Below are 23,076 nucleotides of genomic sequence, written 5' to 3'. Positions count from 1 at the left end.
TATCCTTTTTTTGTTTGTTGTTTGGTCATGGCACTTGTACTCTGAGCCTGGGAACCATCACTGAGCTCAAGTGCTCTACCATGTGAGCCACAACACACTTCCGGATTTTTAGTGGTCACTGGAGGTAAGTGTCTCACACATGTTGCTGGCCAGTCTGACTTTGTACTGGGATCCTCAGTTTCAGCCTATTGAAAAGTGAGGATTACAGACATGAGGCTCCAGCACCCAGCACACACATTCTTGTGTTTTATGTCCCAACCCTGGGCTTGAACTCAGTGCATGGACACTGTCACTGAACTTCTTTTGCTCAAGACTAGCACACTACTACTGAGCCACATTTCCACATTCTGCTTTTTCTCTCTATGTGGTACTGAGGACTTGAACCCAGGGCTTCATGCATGCTAGGTAAGCATACTACCACTGCTGGGGCCAGCCACAACTCCAGCAGTGCTCCAGAAGAACAAGGGGATGATAATGGAAGAGACAGAGACAAGACCAATGAAGAATTTCTCTTTATTCTAGCAATGACCTTAGCTATAGACATTTTCTCTATGTGCACAATGCTTGCATCACATTTTTCTAGGACCCAATGTGCCAGCAAGTGCAGATCATATGCATCCTTCCTCATTCTAGTTCAACCTTTGTCCACCAAATTTCTACAGGTAAGCCTGCAAGGCCAGAAGTAATAGGGAAACTTCCTCCTATGAATAGGGCAGTGGTTGTGGAGATTTTGCTCACACCTTGCCAGCTCCTGGCACCTCTGGGTCTCCAATGTCTCTCCTTTATCATTTTGTAAATTGAGCAAGTGTCTATCAGCCTGAACCTTGAAAAAGCAGCAGATCATATATCTCAGGAAGAATGGAAGAAAAAGGCATACGAAAAGAAGAAAGAGCCAAATACCTAAGATATAGCAAAAGGTGTGTTATTATCCAGGTTGAATCCCTGCAGGTAATGGAGAAGTGATGCAGCTAATTCTGGGGGTGTGCTACCTATAGGGTGGAGTGACCAATATCAGATATCTGACCCTGAAGCTGCATAATGTCTAAGCTTAAATTATCAACGGACCAGATTCCTCAAATATGTCACTGGATAGTTGTCCAAGTCATATTTCCATCATATTTAAGAAGAACAACACAGATGTACTGACCATTAGCCTGACACATCATTTTTAACCACATCGTTAGCAGGTCCACCTGATTATCAACATATATCATTGCTGTTTCCAAATCATAAAACATATCACAATCTTTTTATCTACTCCACCTGCATCCCAGGGCACCAGAAATTTATCAAGCTAAAGAATTAACATGTTGTGCTGTATATATGGTTTGCATAAGGTTCACAGCAGAAGTAGTAGCACTAGCAAGAAGAGTTGGGGTACAATAAGGTTGGCAACCAATATTCCCAAAAATTGGCAGCAATGGCTAAGAGGCCTCTAAAGCTCAATAGCAAACAGAGACCCAAACTTAATCTACCATAATTGTTCTATCAACTAAACAGGCAACATAAGTCAAGGTAATTGAATAGTAATCTCAGAGGATTTATAAGGTTAGTGAAACTACAATTGTTCCTTCAAGAGGCATGAAACAACAGCCCATCCGTGAAAATAATACGCAGCTCAACTACCAGCGTGTACAGATACATAACACAAGCTTGCACTGTAAGTGATCAAGGAATCATGAAACAAAACAGGTCTCTGAAGCAGAGGTATGGAATCAAGACAGGTATTCATGCAAATAGGCCTCAAGGCAGCATCCAGTCTACAATGTCAGGGTGAGCTTGTCCACACAGGCTGACAAACATGAGGTCCAGTAAGTTACCACTGATCACGTCACTCCTCTGAAAGCAGTCCTGCAGTGAATATTGGGATGCTCCTAACACCAGAACAGTGGACAAGAAGTGAAATCCACAGGCCCTCCATGGTGGTGGATCATTACCAACAAAGGAATCTCTAGGAATACTGGAACCCAAGTGGGAAGCACCACATCTCCTGACAAATGAATTCTACAAGTGCTATGCATAAGCTCCATATTTCCATTCATTCACCTTTTCTTCCAGAGGAAGTCAGAGCCATAATCTATCCCTGAATACCTTTCCATACTTGTACCTTCTACCTCAGGATCTACAACACTCAATAATTGAGATCAATGCAAGAAGAGGACATAATATTTGTATAACAAATAGTGAGACAAGTCTTTGAGCAATGAACAATTCAAAAATAATGTAGGAAGTAAATTCTATTTATACTAGTACAATAAACATAATACTTAGAAATGAGTGTTTGAAAAATGTTACCTTGAACAATGAAAACTATGTGACACAGTTAGTTTAGGAAGCAGCCATTTTTACCTGATCCTTATCTCCTTGCCTCTCAGGAACTTACTTTTAACTTTTACAGAAAGAAAGAATTCTTTTTGCTTCATATTTTATAGGTGCTCCAATGTTGCCGTCTATACATCCAAATGTGCCTCATTATCTCCATTTTCATGAGGAATAACTCAGGTCCACTAAAAGAGGCATGGAGAACCTATGCACTGGAGGACTGAATATCAGGCATGAATATTTCCTACACAATCATTCCCAGTCATGATGTGGGGAAAGGATCATCAACAATCACAACAAATCATTCAGAGACAGCTTAGGATGTCTGATATGAGGGAGAGAGGCAAAAGGTTTATTCCACAGTGTAATGGACATAGTCTGGGAAGACAAGTCTGAGGACCCCTAGATATGTAGCCTACAGTTGCTTCCAGAAACTTCTAGGATCAGAGAAGAGGTAGAAAATCAAAACAAAATGGGGTATGCAAAACAGAAAAGTAAAAACAGACTGGTTTGGAGCAAGTGATCAAGCTTCACATGAATATAGACCTACCCTAAACTATACCTCCACCCATATTCAACCTAATCTTCCTACACAACCATTTTTTGAAGTCTTGGGAAGGAGTACCATTTTCTAAGAAACCCTGGGAGGAAACTTTTCACTAGTTCACTGAAGCAATTGATAAAAGAAAGGCAAGTAGAGCATAGCAAATGCTCACAGACAGTGCCCATGCTCTGAGTTCAAGCCACAGGACCAACAACAAAACCAGGGAAAAAAACTTTTTAAGGAAAGGAAACTTCAGACACAAATAACCAAAAACTCCTTGAAATTTCATAGATGGAATTTGGGAGTTTCTGGGAAAGTAATGAGGAGAGTTTGACAAATCAATTTAATTCAAAGATTATAAAGTATGTCTACTTTAAAATCCTGCTATCTTATTTCAGTATATATATATATATATATATTAGAGCAGGGGGAAATGATCCCAGAATCAATCGGTTAAATGGCTGTAAATATCTGATTGTGTGACTTGAACCCTTGGCCTGAACACTATCCCTGATCCCTTCAGATCAAGGTGAGCTCTACACCAATTGAGCAACAAGGCCACTTCCATTTTTCTGGTGGTTTAATGGAGAGAAAGCTCATGAACTTTCCTGTTCGAACTGGCTTTGGACCAGCATCCTTAGATCTCAACCTCCTGAGTCCCTAGGATTACAGGCATGAGCCACTGGCACATAGGTACAAATACGCTTTTAATGTGAGAAGGGAGATATTCAAAATTTTAAGGCAAACGGGACGTAATTTATATGTACCATATCACACATTTTTAACAATAATAAAAACAAAACCATGGGGTCTCATAACTTCAATTACATTAATAGAACTAAGAATTAAAAGTCCAAAATATCTAATGCTCCTAATACATTTCTTTCTTTTGGTTGATCTTACAAAGTTTCAGGAGGTAAACTGATTTTTCAAGGAGAAACTCACCTTAGTTCCCGTAGATGGGAGAGAGAGTTCCCCATGCATCCATGCACATTTAGGACCAAGTGTCTGGAGCCAGTGAAAACCCTGTAGCAGGCCCACTTCCTCTAGGTGAATGCATCCCATTATGGGAATTGTAGACACAGATCATTTGAAAGTGTGTTTGCAGGAAAGGGAAGAAAAGAGGCCAATGCCTCCTTGCTCACTGTTGGTGTTTTTAGTTTGCAAATTCGGGTTTCTTTCCTTTTGCCTTGCTGCTGGACTTGCTCTTAAGTACAGTTTTGCATTCCATGGTCAGAGCCAAGAGGTAGAAGCCCAGCTTGTCTTCTTGGGAGGTGTAACTTGAAGCCATCTGAGGATCCTAGGGAGAGTCTTTCCCCAGTCTGGGTTTGATGATATCTTATGGGCTCATAGGTTTGTGCTGCCATTAGCACTTGTTCCTCCAGGAACCAGAAACTGGCTGACAAACCTCTGGTCCTCTAGACAAGGAGAGTCAGGAGTTATGCGCTTATACTCCTGAACCTAGAGATTCTGGTACATACCCATGTGACTTTATAAACTTGCTTTTTGTGAATTGGAGCCAATGAATCTTAAACATTCCTTGAAAATGTCTTATATAAACATATTCATCCTCTTTTAACCCTCTGCACTTCCTATGGCTTTTGAAACTTTCAAAATGTTGCTCCCACAGATATACTTTACATGTCTGTTCTGACACATTACAATTTTTCCACTGATATAATTAGCCTATTCTCCATCGCTTAAAATAAGTGAGACTGTCGGGGCAAGTGATTCAATAGTAGAGTGCTTGCCTGCATGAATAAGTCCCAGGTTTGATTCCTCAGAACCACATAAGTAAAAAAAAGCTTGCAGTGCACTGTGGCTCAACTTGTAGAGTGCTAGCTCTGAGTTTAGGAGCTGAAGAACAGTTCCCAGACTCAGAGTTCAGGCCCCATGTCCGACCAAAAAAAAAAAAGAGAGACTTCCTGTGTATGTGTTCCTAATCAATTGATAAAATAGAATTTGAATACAATACAATGCCCTAGATATGTGTGTGCTTGTCCTGATTCTTGAACTCAAGGTCTGGAAAATGACCATGAAATTATTTGGTTCAATGATAATGTTGTATACGTAAGCCACATCTCGACATCCAGCTACTTTGGGTACTTTATTGGAGATAAGTGTCTCAGACATCCGTTTACCCATGGATTTATTTTGTGATCCTTGTAGGGATCCTTCATGTGTATCCCAGGGACCACAAGCAGGCACAGGACAAAGATTATTATAGAGTTTACTAGAAGGACTATATTTCCCAGGAGACAGAGCACATGCATCTGTCTTTCTTCAGGTAGCCAGAGGAGCTGGGGAGCAGGAAGTTAGGTAGGTGCATGCTCAGATAGGTGTGGTTAGAGAGAGGGGTGGTCAGCAGTATGGAGGAAAAATCTAGGTCTGGGAGGAGCTCAGGTCTGGGTGGAGCTGAGGAGCAAAAGAGGGGATAATACTAACTTTCCTCAGATCTCAGCCTACTAAGTAGCTAAGATTACAGCCATTAGACATGAGAGCCCAGTTACAATGTCCTCTTTGAAATTCAGATTATATCCTAAAAAATAATATGAAATAGAAAACTTGAAAATTTTAAGGCAAGATATTCAGTCGCTAATATGGATTTGGACAGTTCAAATCCCAGAATAATCAGAAAATACCCAACCTTGAAAGTTGTAACACTCCTCATCTTAAATATTGTGAATGTGAACACTTAGCCTATAATAAATTCTCTTTAAGTTTCTCAAAGTAAGAAAACATTCTTGTGAATTAGAAAAACCCAGTACTAATGTGCAAACACTGCTTTTAAAGGATTCATATCGTCGTTCCTATCAAAAACACCTTACTGAAGTAAACAGAATTGATTTTCTCTTTTTGTGAATGTCACTGCAAAGTTCATGCATTTTATATTAACAATTACCATTGTGGGTAAGTGTAAGAAAAACCAGAATCCTGGATCAAAGAATTTCCTGTGTAATCAACCAACAAGTATAAGCAAAAGCACATACCTATATAAGTTCTTTTACATTTTATGGATCTACATTTTGGAGTGTATTTTCTGTTAATATTGTTTAGTAATACATAAGACTTCACTCTTCTGTGGATTTGTCTTTAGTGGAGACTTTAATGCTCTACTTGATTCAGGAATGTTTCTTCTCCCATAAGAAGGCTTTATGCTTTTCCAGCCCACCTATCATGTTCTGACCAGAAACTTCTAGGGTAAAATCACACAGGTTCTTTTCTGACTCTCTCATCTGGCTTCTCTCCAAGCCATGGTTCCAGAATCTTTACTTGTTGTCTAAAGCAAGAAAGAATGAAAGGATCTCTGATGAGATTCTTTTATTTCTCACTCTGTTTGACATTCCATGTTATGAACCTAATTGTGTCCAAGACTGAAAAACAGAAAAAAAAAAGATTCATCTTTAGGAACATGTTTCTAAAAAAGCTAAAGATGGCTTGTAGATTTAGCAGATGATCAAATCTTGCCTTCTAAGTTAAGTGCAGAATTGCTTTAGTTTGCTTCTCATTTTTTAATTTGACCACAATGTTGCCTCACTTTTTTGGGATTCAATGACACCTAGGAGGTAAGTTCTCATGGATGGTAAAGGTTGCCTAGAATCTTGTCAGACATCACATCCACAAAAATAACATTAGACTATCCTAATGAAGTTTTAATGGATTTGCTGAAAAAGTGTGGTCAAACATAATTTTGACTGCTGTACAGGACTGAGTGTGTTATAAGTAGTTCAATTAATCTCTGTTAATACTCTTGGACTTCTTTGTGGTATTTGTCTTTCTTGAAACTTAGTCCATATTTGATGGTATTTATAGAAATCTTTGTTTTTCCCTAAGTTATGTACAAGTGTAGAAGTACTGGACAATATTTCTGTGTAATTCTATATTCAGTTCTTTTTAGGACTTTTTGTCCCATCTTTGATAGTTTTACATACCGGAGAGAAATGCACCAAGTTCACATTGTTGTCACATCTTTCCTAGATTTTGTTAGACTTTGGAAGGATTTTTGTTGTTTTGTTTAAAACTATGGCCACACTAACATGTATAAAATGGTTATTTTATTTTACTTTTGATTGGAACTTTTCTCATGACTATTGATACTACTTTTATATTTTAATCTTCACAATAAATATTTTAAGAATGCAAAAACAAGAGAAACACAGAGTAAGTTCTCCAGTGGATGTAGGTAGCAGTTAGTGCAGGGAGGGTGAGCAGACATGGTAAAGGAGAGGAATATGGTTTGATAAAAGTGTATTTGTGTATGTGTGTCTATGTGTGTGGTTGTGTGTTGTGTTTATCAATGAAACTTGCTGACTTTGGGTTTTTTTTGTTTTCATTTGCTCATTTCATCTTGTTTTTGTTGCTCTTGTTTGACATTCCTAGGGCTAGAATTCAGGGCTTGAAAACTGTTTCTGAAATTCATTATGCTGAAGGCTACCACTCTACCATTTCAGCTACAGCACCAGTGCTTCTAGAGGTATTTGGGTGCTGTTGTTGTTTATTAGGTACTGAGATATCAAAGTTAGTGCTCCATGCATGCTACGCAAGCACTTTATCACTAATCCACATTGCCAGCCCCAACCACACTGTTTTAAGGAGACACGGCTGTGAGTGTGGCTCAATGGTAGAGTGCTTGCCTTGCATACATGAGGCACTGGGTTCCATTCCTCAGCACCACATCAGCAGAAAATTCATTGTGACTTATCACCAATGAAATGCCAGAAAACTAGAAGTGACATTCTGGCTGGAAGTGGTAGCATGCCAGCCTTCAGTGAAAAGCATAGGGAATATACCAGGCCCTCCCTGAGTTTAAACCCCACAGCTAACAATTGAAAGAAAAAAGAAACAATCCCAAACAAAAACCTAATTACTGTCTCATTGCTTTTGTTCTTCTACTTTGCTTTGTAGTTGTAACTGTATACTTCCTGTCATTCCATTTTCTACTGTCTTCCTTTCACTTGAGGGGTTGAACCTTCAGACTTGGACATGGAAAGTGGATACTACATACCAACCTATTCTTTCTTCTTTTAACATAAAAAGTCTGTTTATAGGACAGGGAAGTTAGCTAAGTGGTACAGTGCTTGTATCGCAGGAAAGAGGAGCTGGGTTCTATTTCTCAGGTTCTCATTCACAGAAAAAGCCAGAAGTGGTGCTGTGGCTCAAGTGGTAGAGTTCTACCCTTGAGCAAATGCAGCTCAGGGACAGCACCTGACCCCTGGGTTCAAGCTTAAAGACCAGCAAAACAAAAAGTCTGCTCATTTAAATTAATCAATGCTTCCTCTGGAATTTAAAAGACAAACTTACAAGTGACATAAGTTCACTTTGAATAGTATTGTCCTCCTTTCCAGAGAGTTCATGGACCGCACACAGAACTCTGCTGTCATTTATAAACTAGCTGTTGTACAACATTAAGCATCAACACATACATTTCTGTTATTATTTTGAACACAATGGGATTTGTAAGGGTTGGTAAAAATAAGTGAAGAAAACCCTTCTTTTTTACCTATTTGTTGTGATAGTAATGGATCTATTTTCCTGTACACTCAAGTCACACACTTGTCATTGAAGTTCTCTCTGAACTATTTTCAATTTCTTTTCTTCTTAGGGCACATACATTCATACACATCCTGAAGAATTTTTACTAGTTCATCTAACAATGTTTTACTACCAATTCTCCTAGTCCACAAGTAATTGTATCATCTACATAGGACAAGACTATTACATTAGGCCACTGACTTCTCTGATAGGTCCGTGTGTCAACAGTCAGCACTACAGGAAACACGTGTGCACCTTGGCCCATGCTGCAGCTGCCATGCTGTGCTGGTGGTGGACTGATGGGTAGCACATACCCTGCTCTGGGCTTCTCACTCCTGTCCCAAGGGGCTTGCCAGGTTTGCCTATTGCATGAAGATTTTGGCACTGCCCTCCTCTCCTCAGCTGGCTCCTTACCAAACTTTTCTTTCCTGTGCCTTCCATTTTGAGTTCTGGCCTAGACCATGAGCCTAACCAACTTCCACCGCATCAGATGAAGTCTGCACATCAAACTTTTGGTAACAAACATTTAAGTTAGAATGCACATATAAAGTTTTGGCTGGGTTTTGCTCAGACTTCATAATCAAGTGAGCCAAAAGATGGTTGGCTTTGGATGCTCCAGGTAGTCATCTACTCAAAGTACTGAGACCTCTATAACAGGGACTTCATACAAGGGTGTAAGTGATCCAGAAAAATGAAAGAGAATTTTAAAAGAACTTCTCAATTCATTGAGCAAACAGAAAAATATGTACACTTAATGTTAAGCTAATTATTGGAGGAATAATGACCTAGAGCTGGACAAACATGAAGATATAAGTGCTCAAGGTAAAGCAAGGGGGCCTTGGGTGGTGCCTGAGGATCTAGTGAAAATCCTATGATAGCCTTGTTCAGTACCCACTATGCTCAGTATCCCTGCTTCTTTCCCTTGCAGTCACTCTGAGGTGCATCATTCCAGGTTAACCTGAGGAAGAAACAAGGGTTCGCCTAACAACTTGTTCTCTCATTAGCATGGAGATTGCTTGGGAATTGGAGGTTCTTGGTTAACTATTTAGATCTCTGGAGAACAGACTCTTCTGGGTCCTGACTTTGAGTCATATTAACTGCCCCTGCTGATGATATCAGAATTTTCTCTAAAATAAATATGACTTTATTTGTATACTTTATCCAGCAACATTCACTGAATGGCTATTGAAAATAATCTAATTTAGAGCTGAAATCTTCATACAAAGGCAGAACTCTTAAAAAGCCTAATTTTGAAAAGGGCTACAGGATGAACTGTGTGGTAGGACTCTTGACATTCTGAAAACTTGTGTAACTTAACCCACTCTTATTGATTATGTCTAGGGTGAATATGTACCCATCATGGCTGACCACTTCTCTTCTGAGGACATAGCTTTTAGAATGAGCTGAAACTGAATAACCTGTCATTCACCCCTGTGAGTGGCCTTGAAATAAAGTGCAATCAGAAAGGGTAAAACAACAAAAATGCTTAAACACATCTGAACAGCTCAGACTGAAAAGAGTTTTTCTCCTACATCTATGTACACACAGCACGAGACCACAGTCTTCTCGTTCAAATATAATGATATTCTGGGACCTTAAATCACCACTACTTGATTCCTTCTTTTCATATGATACTGTTTCAAGTATACGGAAATATTTGACCACATTTTATATGTTGAGTTCTTTCTTTGAAGGTCTCATTCCGCACTATACAGACGTAGACCACATTTCCTGCATAGTAACTTGAACCTCTGCAAGGACCTATGAACTAGTCAGAAACATAAAGGTAAGTGTATGTGAATTCACATGACAAAAGATACAAAACTATTCCTGACATTCTATCATTACCCTGGCTTATAAGACATTTGAAAATCAACTTCAATTGAGCACAATGACTATACCCTATGGAGGACTTTAGGCTTATACAAGAATGGTAACTTTTCTGCACGAGGGCCAAAAATCCATTTTACAAAATATCTTCCCTGGCCTTGGAGTGCTTTCTACTCAGGGCCTGGGTACTGTCCCTGGGCTTCGGTAATAAAGGGACAAAATTGTTGACAGTCTATCAACTTGATTCACGGCACTACTTGTAAGAAATTTGATGATAATGGGCCATAACACTCTCACAGCAAATCCTACCTCGTTTGCCTTTCAATTGTGATCTTTAAACTTCATACTCTTTAGCAAGTAAGAATTCTGATGTGAAGCACCAGTGCCCTGTTAGATCAGGAGATCTTAATTACTTGATCCAAGCAGGACTCATGGTGTCCACACTACAGGATGCAGGTCCTTTTGCAATCACTTGGTAAAGGATTGTTTACTTATCATTCTGTAAACCATATCCAAATTCTTCCACTAAATATTTGGAAGAATGTATTGTTTACACAGATCATATTATTGGTCCTCAGGTTGAATTCAGGGGCCAAAATTTGTGAGGCTTCCTTTACCTTCTATACCAGATGCCCTTTTGTATCACTGATTTTTCACCTTAGGGTCTTGCTTCTCTGCCTGGTCCTTTCCACACACTAATTTTATAATTACCTTTCATAGGTAGTAAAAAAAAGATAGGCACATATGACCAGAGCCATGCTTTTATTGGCTAACATACCATTTTCATGAAGATTTTGCATGGGATAGCCTACTAATACTATTAATTTCAGCTTCCTGAGTAGCTAGGATTCCACACATGAGGGAGTTTAATTGCTCATTTTTAATTACTGGTCTTAAATTAAAAGAAGGAAGTGTATTTTACCCATTCAGTGAGTATTAAGTCCCTTAAATTCTGAGTTCAAACAAAGTGTTGGCCAAATGATAATAACAAAAATAATACAAAACATTAATATTATCATCAGGCATACTTTAAATGAATGTGGTATGTTGGTTCATAATTTGAGCTATATAACAGGCCTAGGTAGGACTCCAGTCTGTGAACCATCCCTTCTCAGAAAGCATAGTTTGTAAACATGAGAGAATGAGCGATTTCCAAATTGATGGTGTGTGTGTGTGTGTGTGTGTGTGTGTGTGTGTGTGTGTGTGGTACAAGTAGGAAGGCCAAAGGCACACACAGGTGCCTCCCAATCCCCCTATTTATTTTTACTAGGCCTCTGTAGATAAGTAGAAGTGTTGGGCTGGGAAGTTGGTTCAATGTTAGAGCACTTGCCTTTCATGCATGAGGTCCAGGGATCAATTCGCCAGCACCACAAAAACAAAAAGAAAAAGAAAGCTGGAAGTGGCCCTGTGGCTCAAGTGGTAGAGTGCTAGCCTTGAGCTGAAGAGCTGAGGGACAGCACCCATGCCCAGAGTTCAGGCCACAAGACTGGACCTCCCCACCCCACCCCCTCAAAAAAAAAAGCAGAAGGGTAAATAGTGTGAGGGAAGAGGTTAAGGGAGCAACTAGCTAAATCTTACAATGTGAAGTCCACTGTCCTTATCTTGTAAATGGAATCATAGGCAAGATTTAAGGATTCTTTTTTTATTGTGAAAATACTGTAAAGAGGAGTTTTATTTTTGAACAATTGAAATACTGAAATTGTTGAAGCCACAAGCCTCCTGTTCCCAGAGGGAGATTTCTTCAGGACAGCCCACAGGGCTCATGCTTTGATTCCTAGCTTTTATGGAGGCCAAGATGAGAGAATCTCCATTGAAGCCAGCTCCCGCTGGCTTCAACTCAGTTCCTGAGTTCAACACCTGATATTGGAACAAAAAAAATTCCTTCATGAAAGTGTGAAAGTAGAGCTCTTCATGTAACCAAACAGCTCTGGACATATGTAGAATGATTGGCTTATATAGGATCTGGAGTCTTGGTCTTGGTTTACTAATTAAGCACTTTCTGATGTAACAGACATTTTTTCTAAATGCTTCCAAGATATCTTTAATTGCATAACTATACAATGGCATCTATCTTGGCTCCAGAAATTCTAATGTTAGGTCAACTTTTGTGTTTCTGTAAAAGAAGACAGTATATTTGTTGGAAGCCACATTATGGAAGATGGAATACTGGAGTCTATTACACAGCTAACAGTCTGCAAGCAGCCTGTTGTAACAAAGACTTGCAGTCCACAAATACACTTAGACAGCTTGGAAACAGAACAGAAAGGAAAAAAAAGAATAATAACTACACTAAGAAACCAATCAGCACCAAGAGAGTGATGAATTGGGACACTAGGATGACCAGAGACAAGCCAGGAGACAGGACACAGGACATGATCACAGAGACATGTGGCATGGCATCTAGTGTCACTGCTGCTCCAGCCTAAATAGGGCCTAAGCAGGAGGCAGGGCTACAGGAAATTCCCAGTTCCACAAACTGAACTAACAGATTGAGTAACATATCAGACAAATGTCCATGCCTGCTTCCAGGGATCCAGCCACACCCATCATTTGGGAGGCAAGTGATGGATGGGGCATTTCCTTCCCCCTGCATGAAGACAAGATGCCAGACCTCACTGTCCACCATGTGGCCAATAAGGCACCAGCCACACCTGACCTCCTTACTTAATATTACTGAATATTAAATCAATTTATAAAATGATACATCCTCTTTATCGTTTTGTAAACAATTCAAGAATTTGCTTTTTGTAAAAGCCATTTTTCTTGAGCCACACCTCTGAAAGAATAATTCTCCCATTCACCAAAAATTAAACATTCTTCTTTTGAATAGTTTATTTCTTACTTCTTCCTCATTCTTTCCCTTCCTCTTTCCCTTTCTCACTTCTCTCCTTCCTTCTTTCCTTCCTCTCAGGGCCTAGAAGTGATGCTGTAGCTCAAGTGGCAGATAGTATTTATTTCAATTTTTGTGAGATTAATATCTTTGTGTGCTTGATTATTTCCACTAATGTCATATCTTACATTGGCCATCTATGAGATAACACAGTTGCGACACACCATTCACACTGGTGTTTTATTATAGCTCACTCAGCAGAACAACTAAATGGGCTAAGAGTGAATCAATCACCAGTGATTGTTCATCACCAGTGATTAATTAAATAAAACAGCAAGCACTGAAGATATTTTGAAGTTTTCCCCCAAGTCAAAATGCTGAGACTCTTGTCTTTATAAATCCACCATATTTTTATAATATATATTTTATTGTAAAGATACTGTACAAATTGGTTATACAATTATATGAATTAGGTCATGAATACATTTCCTATCGAGCATTGTTACCCCTCCGAGAAAAAATTTACTACTATGTATGTACTGCAATAAGGACTAATATCTTCCAGTAGATCTTCCATTCAATAACTGAATGTTAGTCATTTGTACAGTAATGCTGGATCACACAAATAGAGGAGGACTTAAGGGAGCAATAGAAAAAAAGTTGCTCTCATGTTCTTGCCTCCAATCATAACAGTCTTCACTCAACTATTGTTCCCCTAACCATGTTGGAGATGATCTGAATCCAGTCCCAAAGGGAAAGACCTCATATTTCTTAGAAGAGATTATCAAATTACCCTAATATACCATTCCTTATTATAAAAGATGCAAGTTAATAACTTCAATCTCTGAATTACTTGTTATAACTGGTCATTTCCACATGTTTGGATAATATTGAATGACACCATCCCCACTCAACACGATGAAAATGTGAGAAATGTTGGCTCAAAAAGAGTTGAAGAGTGAAGAATGGTTTTCCATCACACCTAGCTTATCTCTGCGATGAAGGATTTCTCTGTATAATTTACACAGGTTTTCTGACAAAGATTTTCCTACAATGGGTTTCTTTCCTGGGTGAATGTTCTAATACTTGCTGAGGGTTGTCTTCTGGTTGAAAGACTTCCTCTCATGTTTATATTTACAGAGATTCTGTCATGTGTCCAGGTCTCTAATACCTGTTCAGATTTGACTCCTGGCAAAATGTTTTCTATACTCATAATTTCTTACCTGTCTATGCTCTCACATATGCTGAGGACTCACTTCTGATTGAAAGTCATTTCACGTATGATCTATGCACTACTTTCTTTTCTCCTATGTGAGTCAGTTCTCTGATGAACATGAGGTATTCCTTTCTGATCAAAGGATTTCCACATTTGTAATATTTTTAAGATTACTCTGCTGTGTGTCCTATGAACTTGGATCCATGAATACTTGGTAAAGGACTTTCCACAATTGTTACATTTGTATTTTCTCACCTGTGTCTGTTCTCTGATGCAAACTGAGTTAGGACTGTTTCTTGAAAACCTTTCCATTAATTTTTGCTACATAGGATTTCTCTCCTCTTTGAGTGTGAGGTTGTGTGTTTGTGTGTGTGTGTGTCTGTGTGTTTTGTGTGTTCTATGATGAACCCTCAGTTGTATCTTGTAGTTAGAGGACTCCACATGTGCTATATCATAAGGTCTCTATCCTGTATAGGTTCTGTATTGCAATTTTAATTTTCTTACAGATCAAAGACTTTCCCATTTGGTACAATCCTAAGTTATTTCATTTGTGTGAATCAACTTATGTGTGTTAAGCTATGACCTCCAGGTCTTTCCACACTGGTTGCATTCATAAGGTTTCTCTCCTTGTGTTCTGTGATGGATGTTATGGTGTGCCTTCCAGGTGAAAGAATTTCCATGCCTGCTATATACATAACATTTCTCTCTGGTGGGGTTTTTTCTGATGCACAGAAAGGTGTATGTTTTGGGTGAAAGACTTTCCACATAGCTTACATTCATAAAATTTCTCTCTTGTGTGTGCTCCCTGATGGACAGTAACTTGGAGCTCTTGGCTGAAATATTTTCCACACATATGACATTCATAAGGTTTCGTTCCTGTGTTTGTTTTCTGATGGACAGTAAGGTTTGATTTCTTGGTGAAAGACTTTCCACACATGTTACATTCATAATGTTTCTCTCCTGTATGTGTTCTCTAATGGACAGTAATGTGTACCTTCTGGGTGAAAGACTTTCCATACACGTTACATGATAAGGTTTCTTTCCTGTGTGTGTTCTCTGTTGGACAGTAAGGTTTGACTTCTTGGTGAAAGACTTTCCACACATGTTACATTCATAAGGTTTCTCTCGTGTGTGTTCTCTGGTGGACAGTAAAGTGTAGCTTCTGGGTGAAAGACTTTCCACACACGTTACATTCATAAGATTTCTTTCCAGTGTGTGTTCTCTGGTGGACAGTAAGGTGTGCCTTCTGGGTGAAAGACTTTCCACACACGTTACATTCATAAGGTTTCTTTCCTGTGTGTGTTCTCTGGTGGACAGTAAGGTTTGACTTCTTGGTGAAAGAATTTCCACACACGTTACATTCATAAGGTTTCTTTCCAGTGTGTGTTCTCTGGTGGACAGTAAGGTGTGCCTTCTGGGTGAAAGACTTTCCACACACGTTACATTCATAAGGTTTCTGTCCTGTGTGTGTTCTCTGGTGGACAGTAAGGTTTGGCTTCTTGGTGAAAGAATTTCCACACATGTTACATTCATAAGGTTTCTTTCCAGTGTGTGTTCTCTGGTGGACAATAAGGTGTGACTTCTGGGTGAAAGACTTTCCACACAGGTTACATTCATAAGGTTTCTTTCCTGTGTGTGTTCTCTGGTGGACAGTAAGGCTTGATTTCCAGGCAAAAGACATTTTACACATGTTACATTCAAAAGGTTTCTCGCCTGTGTGTCTTTTCTGGTGGACAGTAAGCTGTGACTTCTGGATGAAAGACTTTCCACACATGTTACATTCATAAGGTTTCTTTCCTGTGTGTATTCTCTGATGGACAGTGAGAATTGACTTCTGGGTGAAAGACTTAACACACATGTTACATTCAAAAGGTTTTTCTTTTGTGTGTGTTCTCTGGTGGACAGTAAGCTTTGATTTCTGGGTGAAAGACTTACCACAGATGTTACATTCAAAACGTTTCTCTCTAGTATGTGTTCTCTGGTGGATAGTAAGGCATGCCTTTTTGGCGAAAGACTTTCCACACATGTTACATTCATAAGTTTTCTCTTCTGTGTGTGTTCTCTCATGGATAGTGAGGTTTGACTTCCAGGTGAAAGATTTTCCACAAATGTTACATTCATAAGGATTCTTTCTTGTGTGCGTTCTCTGGTGGAGAGTTAGGTTTGACTTCAAGGTAAAAGACATTTCACACATGTTACATTCAAAAAGATTCTCATTTTGGTGTCTTCTCTCATGGACAGTAAGATATGCCTTACTGGTGAAAATCTTTCCACACATTTTACTTTCATATGGTTTCTTTCCTGTGTATGTTCTCTGAGGGACAATAGGGTGTGTCTTCTCGGTGAAAGACCTTTTATATTGTTTATATTCTTCAACTATAGAAGACAAATGAGGACTATATACAGCACACATCTTACCAGGTTCACTGAAAACACTCATGTTCTGATTCCCAGTGACCTTTTCTGTCCTCATTCCTAAGGAGTTCACATTATTCTTAATCAGTTCTGACTTCTGTTTTGAGCTCAAATTAAAACTTTTTATAAGTCTCACTTTTTCCTCCCCTGGGTTACTATTCATGACTGCTACTTCAGAGAGATATTTATTGTGACTTTCCTGACAGGTGCTAATCACATCCTCCATTTGTGGGACATCTAAAATGCATAACAGAAAAATAGACAAAAACATAAATGAAGTCCATAAATTCCTTACTGTAAAGGTATTTTCTCACATTTTAAGTGTTACAAGATTTTCAAATATCAAAGCATTGTTTTCTGCAGAATATAAACTTTTCTCTGCAACATACTAACTATGAATGTAGTACTGACATTTTACAATGGAAAATAATGTTTTTCTGTATTTCAGATTTTTCTATTTTTTTCTAGGAAATATTTACTCAAATTGTTCATCTACATACTCTTAATGCTTCCATTCTGAATGTCACTCTATGCCCAGCACAACTCATAAGCTATTGTCCTGATGAGAGAATAGCAGCACTACCATTCTCCTATTTTCCTCCTACCTGCATAATACTAGTTTAAAAGAAAATGAGATCTCCTTTTGTACATGTCCTATTGTCTTTTTCTCTTAAACAATGACTTCTCTACAGACAAGGAGAGTTGCTAATATTAACTACAATGGCACACCAAATTCAGTTTGTCCCCAGTGAATTCTGGATTGACAAGAATACTATTGCTCTGTACAGCTCAAGATAAACAGATCAACTGGGCTCTGGACCCATCATTAGCATTGTAGATGCTTTAACTCACCTGTGAAATTCTTGTCTGAGGCTTCTCTTATCCATGGTTCTGAACCTTGCTCCAGCCTCACAATCAATTCTGGTTTAGGTACACAGAGCCCTATGAATAAGAAACAGTGGAGAACAATTTGTCGTGCTGGGTCATCATTAACATAAGGTCGCAGACATCCTGTTCACAAGGTTGCTCCTAAATGTGGTTCCTCAATTGTTGTTGTGGGGGCAGTCTTGTTGTGGGACCTGAACTCTGGTCCTGGGCACTGTCCGGCAGATCTTCAGCTCAAGACTAACACTGTATCACATGAGCCATAATGCCAATTCCGGCTTTTATTTTCTGCTTATGTGCTGCTGAAGAATTGAACACAGGGACTCATGCATGGAAGGCAATTCCTCTACCACTGAGCCAACTTCCAAACCCATGGTTTCTCAATTCTTAACTGCTCCATTGTGGAGTAGAATCCACCTTTGGGTTTATTTTGCCAACTGCATGGCTTGAACTCAGCTCTTTTGCTAAAAGCTAGCATTCTACTAGTTTGAGTCTTCACTACGTTTCTAGTTTTTGAATGGTTAATTGGAGATAGTCTCATGGTCAATTTTTTACAGCTGCTGGTTTCAAACTGAAACCTTCAGATGTCAGCCTCCGGAGTATCTAGGATTTGTAGCTTGAACCACTAAACCCTGTATCAGGTTTGGTTTACAAATACACACTTTCACCTACTGATTTCCAGAGCATACTGTCAGTAGTAATGTATGTTCTATTCTAGACTCTAGATCCACCTATAATAATTACCCAAGTCTAGGAAGTCAGTCTCCTATTAGTAGATCATAGCTTAGAACTATTGTCCAAATACTGATTTGCCTTCTTAAAAAACGAGAATAAAATTAGCTCTTGTGTTACATATAATGAAGTTGAAGTTTCCCTTAGAAAAAAATGACACTTCCCATGGCCTGCAATCTTTTTTTTGAAAATGTAATGGTCCAAAGGCTTATACCTGTAATCCTATATTTAGGAGGTGAGATCAGAAGAGGCAGGTTTGAAACCAACCTGGGCACGGAAACACAGAATATACCCCAAAACAAAAGTGAAAATAGAATTGTGGCTCAAGCACTAGTGTGAAAGACAAACAACACCAAGCTCTCAGACTCAAATTTGACTGGCTTTTATACCAGCAGTTTTTTACCTGGGAATGGACTGGAATCTTCTCCCTAAGTAACATAGTCTAACGTCTACTAAAATAAAAGCACTCGGGGCTGGGAAGGTGGCTCAGTGGTAGAGCGCTTGCCTTGCATGCATGAGGCCCTGGGTTCGATTCCTCAGCACCACATAAGCAAAAAGAAAAAATCCGGAAGTGGCACTGTGGCTCAAGTGGTAAAGCGCTAGCCTTGAGCTGAAGAGCTGAGGGACAGTGCCCAGGCCCAGAGTTCAGGCCCCATGACCGGACCCAAAAAATAAAAAATAAAAATAAATAAAATAAAAGCACTTGATCTTCCAAGTAAAAATAACCTTTGCTCACCCAAGAACATGAGGTTGCTATAGGTCTCCAGCATTACATCTCTATGAAGGGTCCTCTGACCAGGATCCAGATCCTGCCACTCTTTCCAGGTGAAGTCCACAGCCACATCATCAAATGACACCAGCTTCTGTAATGGCACATTTCCATCAAGAAATTAGACCTGGGTTATGAGAATTCCAACCTGGAATTTCATTATGCTGCATGTATACTTTTGTCTTACATAAAATGTTTGCAGCTACCTTTGTTATCTATTCATTGGGAGAATTAAATACCAAACTAGAAATATTTGACAATACATAAACCTGGTCATTAAAATACTCAGATTTGTGGGGCGCTGGTGGCTTATACCTGCAATCCTAGCTATTCAGGAGGCTGAGGTCTGAGGATCAAGGTTCAAGGCCAGCCCAGGCAGGAAAGTCCATGAGACACTTATCTCCAATAAACCACCAGAAAATGAAAGTAGCACTGTCACTCAAGTGGTAGCACTCACCTTGACTTGAAGAGCTGAGGGAAAACAACCAGACCCAGAATTCAAGCCCCAAGACCAATAAAAAATTACAGTTTCCATAATGCATGCAATCACATTTCTGCTGCTAGCAATAGAGACAAGATAAAAACTCTAAGGAGACAATAATCTGGCATGATAACATTAAGTCTAAGGAGGTGTCTGAAAAATTATATTATCATTTTTGATAAAATTTCAGTACATACCAGGGTAAAAATGAATTAAACCAATATTTTTCCTGCATTTACACATACTGCTTCACCATAAATCCTATTTAGACCTTCTATTAACAAGTACTCTCAAAAGCAAGCAGCACACATTCAGAATATCACATGGAATACAGAACATAGAGCATTGCTAGATCTATGAAAAGCAGTGTCCACATGAATGTTCAAAAAACAGTAACAGTACTCCAGAAAGTAACTAATGATTGATTAGGCCCTTATAAGATTTAATTGAGTTCCCACATAAAAATATCCGTGGTTTACCATGTTTGGTTTAAATGCTAAATATTGAAATGTGGTCATAGATACCCTGATATTTCCTTCTTATGTAGAAAAGAACTGCTACCATGAAATTTTGTGAACTTTGCCTACATTCTACAATACAAAATATAGGTGGGAGGGAAAAAAATGTTCCTTGACAAGGTTTTCATTTTAATAGGCCTTCATGGAAGGTGAAGGCAAATATAGAGAGGCTCAAGGGACACTCAAGATGACAAAAATGATAAATATGACCAAATGCTCAAACGCATCACATATTCTTGAATCCTTTCTCCAGAGTATCTCTAAGGATATATTTTCACTTGTGTTAGTTAATAGTGAAATACCTCAGAGATCAAAATCAATTAGTGAGCAAACATCTGTGAGATTTTGCGGCAAGTGATATTTCTAATTGAGAACATCTTGTCACTGTATTTTTTTTTTTTCAACACTAGTTCCAATCTTATACTGGCAGTGAATTAAAATATTCAACAGTAGTGGGATGGAAAAACAAAATTAAATACCACATCAAATGAAGTTAGACCAACACAAAATCAGGAGAAAACAGATTTTCTTGTAGTGTATCAATTGGTAGAAGGAAGTACTTTTCTGTAGGGAACTCTGAAGTTGGCTGAAGGGAAAAAGGTTTGAGAAGTTGGAATTCCAGCCTGACAGCACTGAGAGACGTGAGAGCTGGCTGCAGAAGGCTTAAAAGAGAATTCTGGAGAGGGTTAAGAGACTGGAGTGCAGGCCTTTTCCTTACTGTTGGAAAGATAGCATCTGAAACTGAGGTGCTGTTGACCTTGAAGGCTAGGTAAGGTGACCTCCATGTCTGCATTTTCTCTGGGCGACAGTCTTCTGTCTCAGGAGAATAAGGAAACATGTTTTCCTCACAACCTGTTATGGCTTTGATTGTACTATTAATATAGATACTTCTTTTTTTTTTTTTTTGTCGGCCGTGGGGCTTGAACTCTGGGCCTGGGCGCTGTCCCTTAGCTCTTCAAGGCGAGTGCTCTACCACTTGAGCCACAGCGCCACTTCCAGTTTTCTGGTGGTTATTTGGAGATAGGAGTCTCACAGTCTCTCCTGCCCGGGCTGGCTTTGAACCGCGATTCTCAGATCTCAGCCTCCTGAGTAGCTAGGATTACAGGCGTGAGCCACCAACACCTGGCAGATACTTCATTTTTGCATGTTATCAAAGGTAATCTTCCCAGTGTGCACTCAAGGAACTATAGGAGCTTTCTGGCGCCCAGGGACAAAGTGCCAGAGAGCCTTTGGAACCCTGGTTTCCCGTACGTCTATCTGTTTGTGTTTTTGTGTGTCTCTACTTTTCTTTGTTTCTGGAATCCTGTAGAACTCTCTAGGCAATAATTTTCCTATACTACTGGTAAGAAAAATGTCAATCCTAAGAGGCATGTCAGCAACTTAAAGCTGATCACTACGAAAATATTGTTCCAGATAGATCATTTGAAGAAAAGAAACAACTGAGACACATATGGAGGAAAGAGGGAACGAAAAAAGAAAAAAATGATAGAAAGCTAGATACAAAGAGAGAGAAAGAGAAAAATAACCAACACTAGCGAGTAGAAAATCAAAAATAGAGTTCTGAGGATCGCGGTTCAAAGCCAGCCCGGGCAGGAGAGACCGTGAGACTCCTATCTCCAATAAACCACCAGAAAACCAGAAGTTGCACTGTAGCTCAAGTGGTAGAGCGCTCGCCTTGAGCTGAAGAGCTGAGGGACAGCACCCAGGCCCAGAGTTCAAGCCCCACGACCGACAAAAAAAACAACAAAAAAAAAGAAAATAAAAAGTAGAGAGAGAAAATAGAGGAAAGAAATCTTTTCAGAATACTTTAGAAAACAAACAGGAATTTGTAGAAAGACCATAAAGCTTAGCAACAAATACAGGCGAAGTTTCAAGTAAGACCAAGACCATGAAGCAGTCCAAGAACTATATATGCAGAGTAATGTAAGTACATTTAGGTTAATCATTCCTTAAGAACACATGAAGGTATGTATGACCACACTATTTCAGCAATTCCAAGAAAATTTCATTGAGATAGTTTAATGTTACTCATGAGGAAGTGATCTGGTGGCAATCTATCCTTCACTTTCCATGAGAAGTAACCTGCTTGGTGTCATTACATCACATAACAGGTAGGACTACATTTTATGACAAGATGAAACCTAGACATTCTGAAGCTAATCTGAATTCAACTTAGAATATAACCATTTGATCTGCTAAACCTACAAGCAATCCTTATCTGCTAATTTACAAGCCTTCTTTATCTGATTTATGAAAATGGTACTGAGGCTGAATCTGTGTGGTTGGTATTGTTTTTAATTCTTGGACATCTTTAGGTTCATATAATGGAATGGAAAACAAATGAAAAATAATAAAACTACTTACCAGAGATCCATTCATTCTGTCTTGCTGCTGACAACGAGCAGAAGATTCTGGAAACATGGCTGGGATATAAGGAAAATGATGCATTCAGAAATGAATCTGTGAGATTTTGGGCCCAGAATTTCCTCTTGCAAACATGATACATGGGATGCAAAACCGTAAACTTTTTTTAAAATTTTTATTTATTTTTACCTGAAAAAGTAAAGCCTTCTTATAAGCAAAGAATCTTTAATGTCTCAGGCAGAGCATTAAAGTGTCCAATAAACAAATCCAGTCAATTTCCTGTTAGATAGATATTATTAAAGCAACTAATTTCTATGTTTATGTACACACTAAATTCAAAGAAATGAATGGCCCCACTGGAATTATTGAATAATTGAAAGCAAAAACACATATTTCCACTAAAAGTTATTATTACTGAATATACTTAGGGATGTATGAAGTACTTTATTTTCCTTTTTTTTTTTTTTGCCATTCAAGGTGCCTCAACTCTGGGCCTGGGCTCTGTCCCTCAGCTCTTTACCTCAAGGCTAGTGCTCTACCACTTGAGCCACAGCACCACTTCCAGCGGTTTCTGCTTATGTGGTGCTGAGGAATCGAACCCAGGACCTCATACATGCAAGGCAAGCACTCTACCACTG

At 39.0% G+C, this 23,076-nt stretch overlaps 1 protein-coding gene across 1 annotated transcript; it reads right to left on the bottom strand.

Moving 5' to 3' along the window:
- Positions 1 to 4,213: 4,213 nt before the first annotated feature.
- LOC122123285 (zinc finger protein 2 homolog) lies at positions 4,214 to 16,300 on the bottom strand. Its single transcript, XM_042697645.1, is given in 3 exon segments — positions 4,214 to 4,327; positions 15,077 to 15,245; positions 15,384 to 16,300. Coding segments are annotated over 3 exon segments (1,200 nt in total).
- Positions 16,301 to 23,076: the final 6,776 nt, after the last annotated feature.

This window comes from Dipodomys spectabilis, unplaced genomic scaffold, assembly GCF_019054845.1.
Source record: "Dipodomys spectabilis isolate Male_0828 unplaced genomic scaffold, ASM1905484v1 ptg000227l, whole genome shotgun sequence".
NCBI classification, from domain to species: Eukaryota; Metazoa; Chordata; class Mammalia; order Rodentia; family Heteromyidae; genus Dipodomys; species Dipodomys spectabilis.
This window is presented reverse-complemented; position numbering and strand designations above follow the sequence as displayed.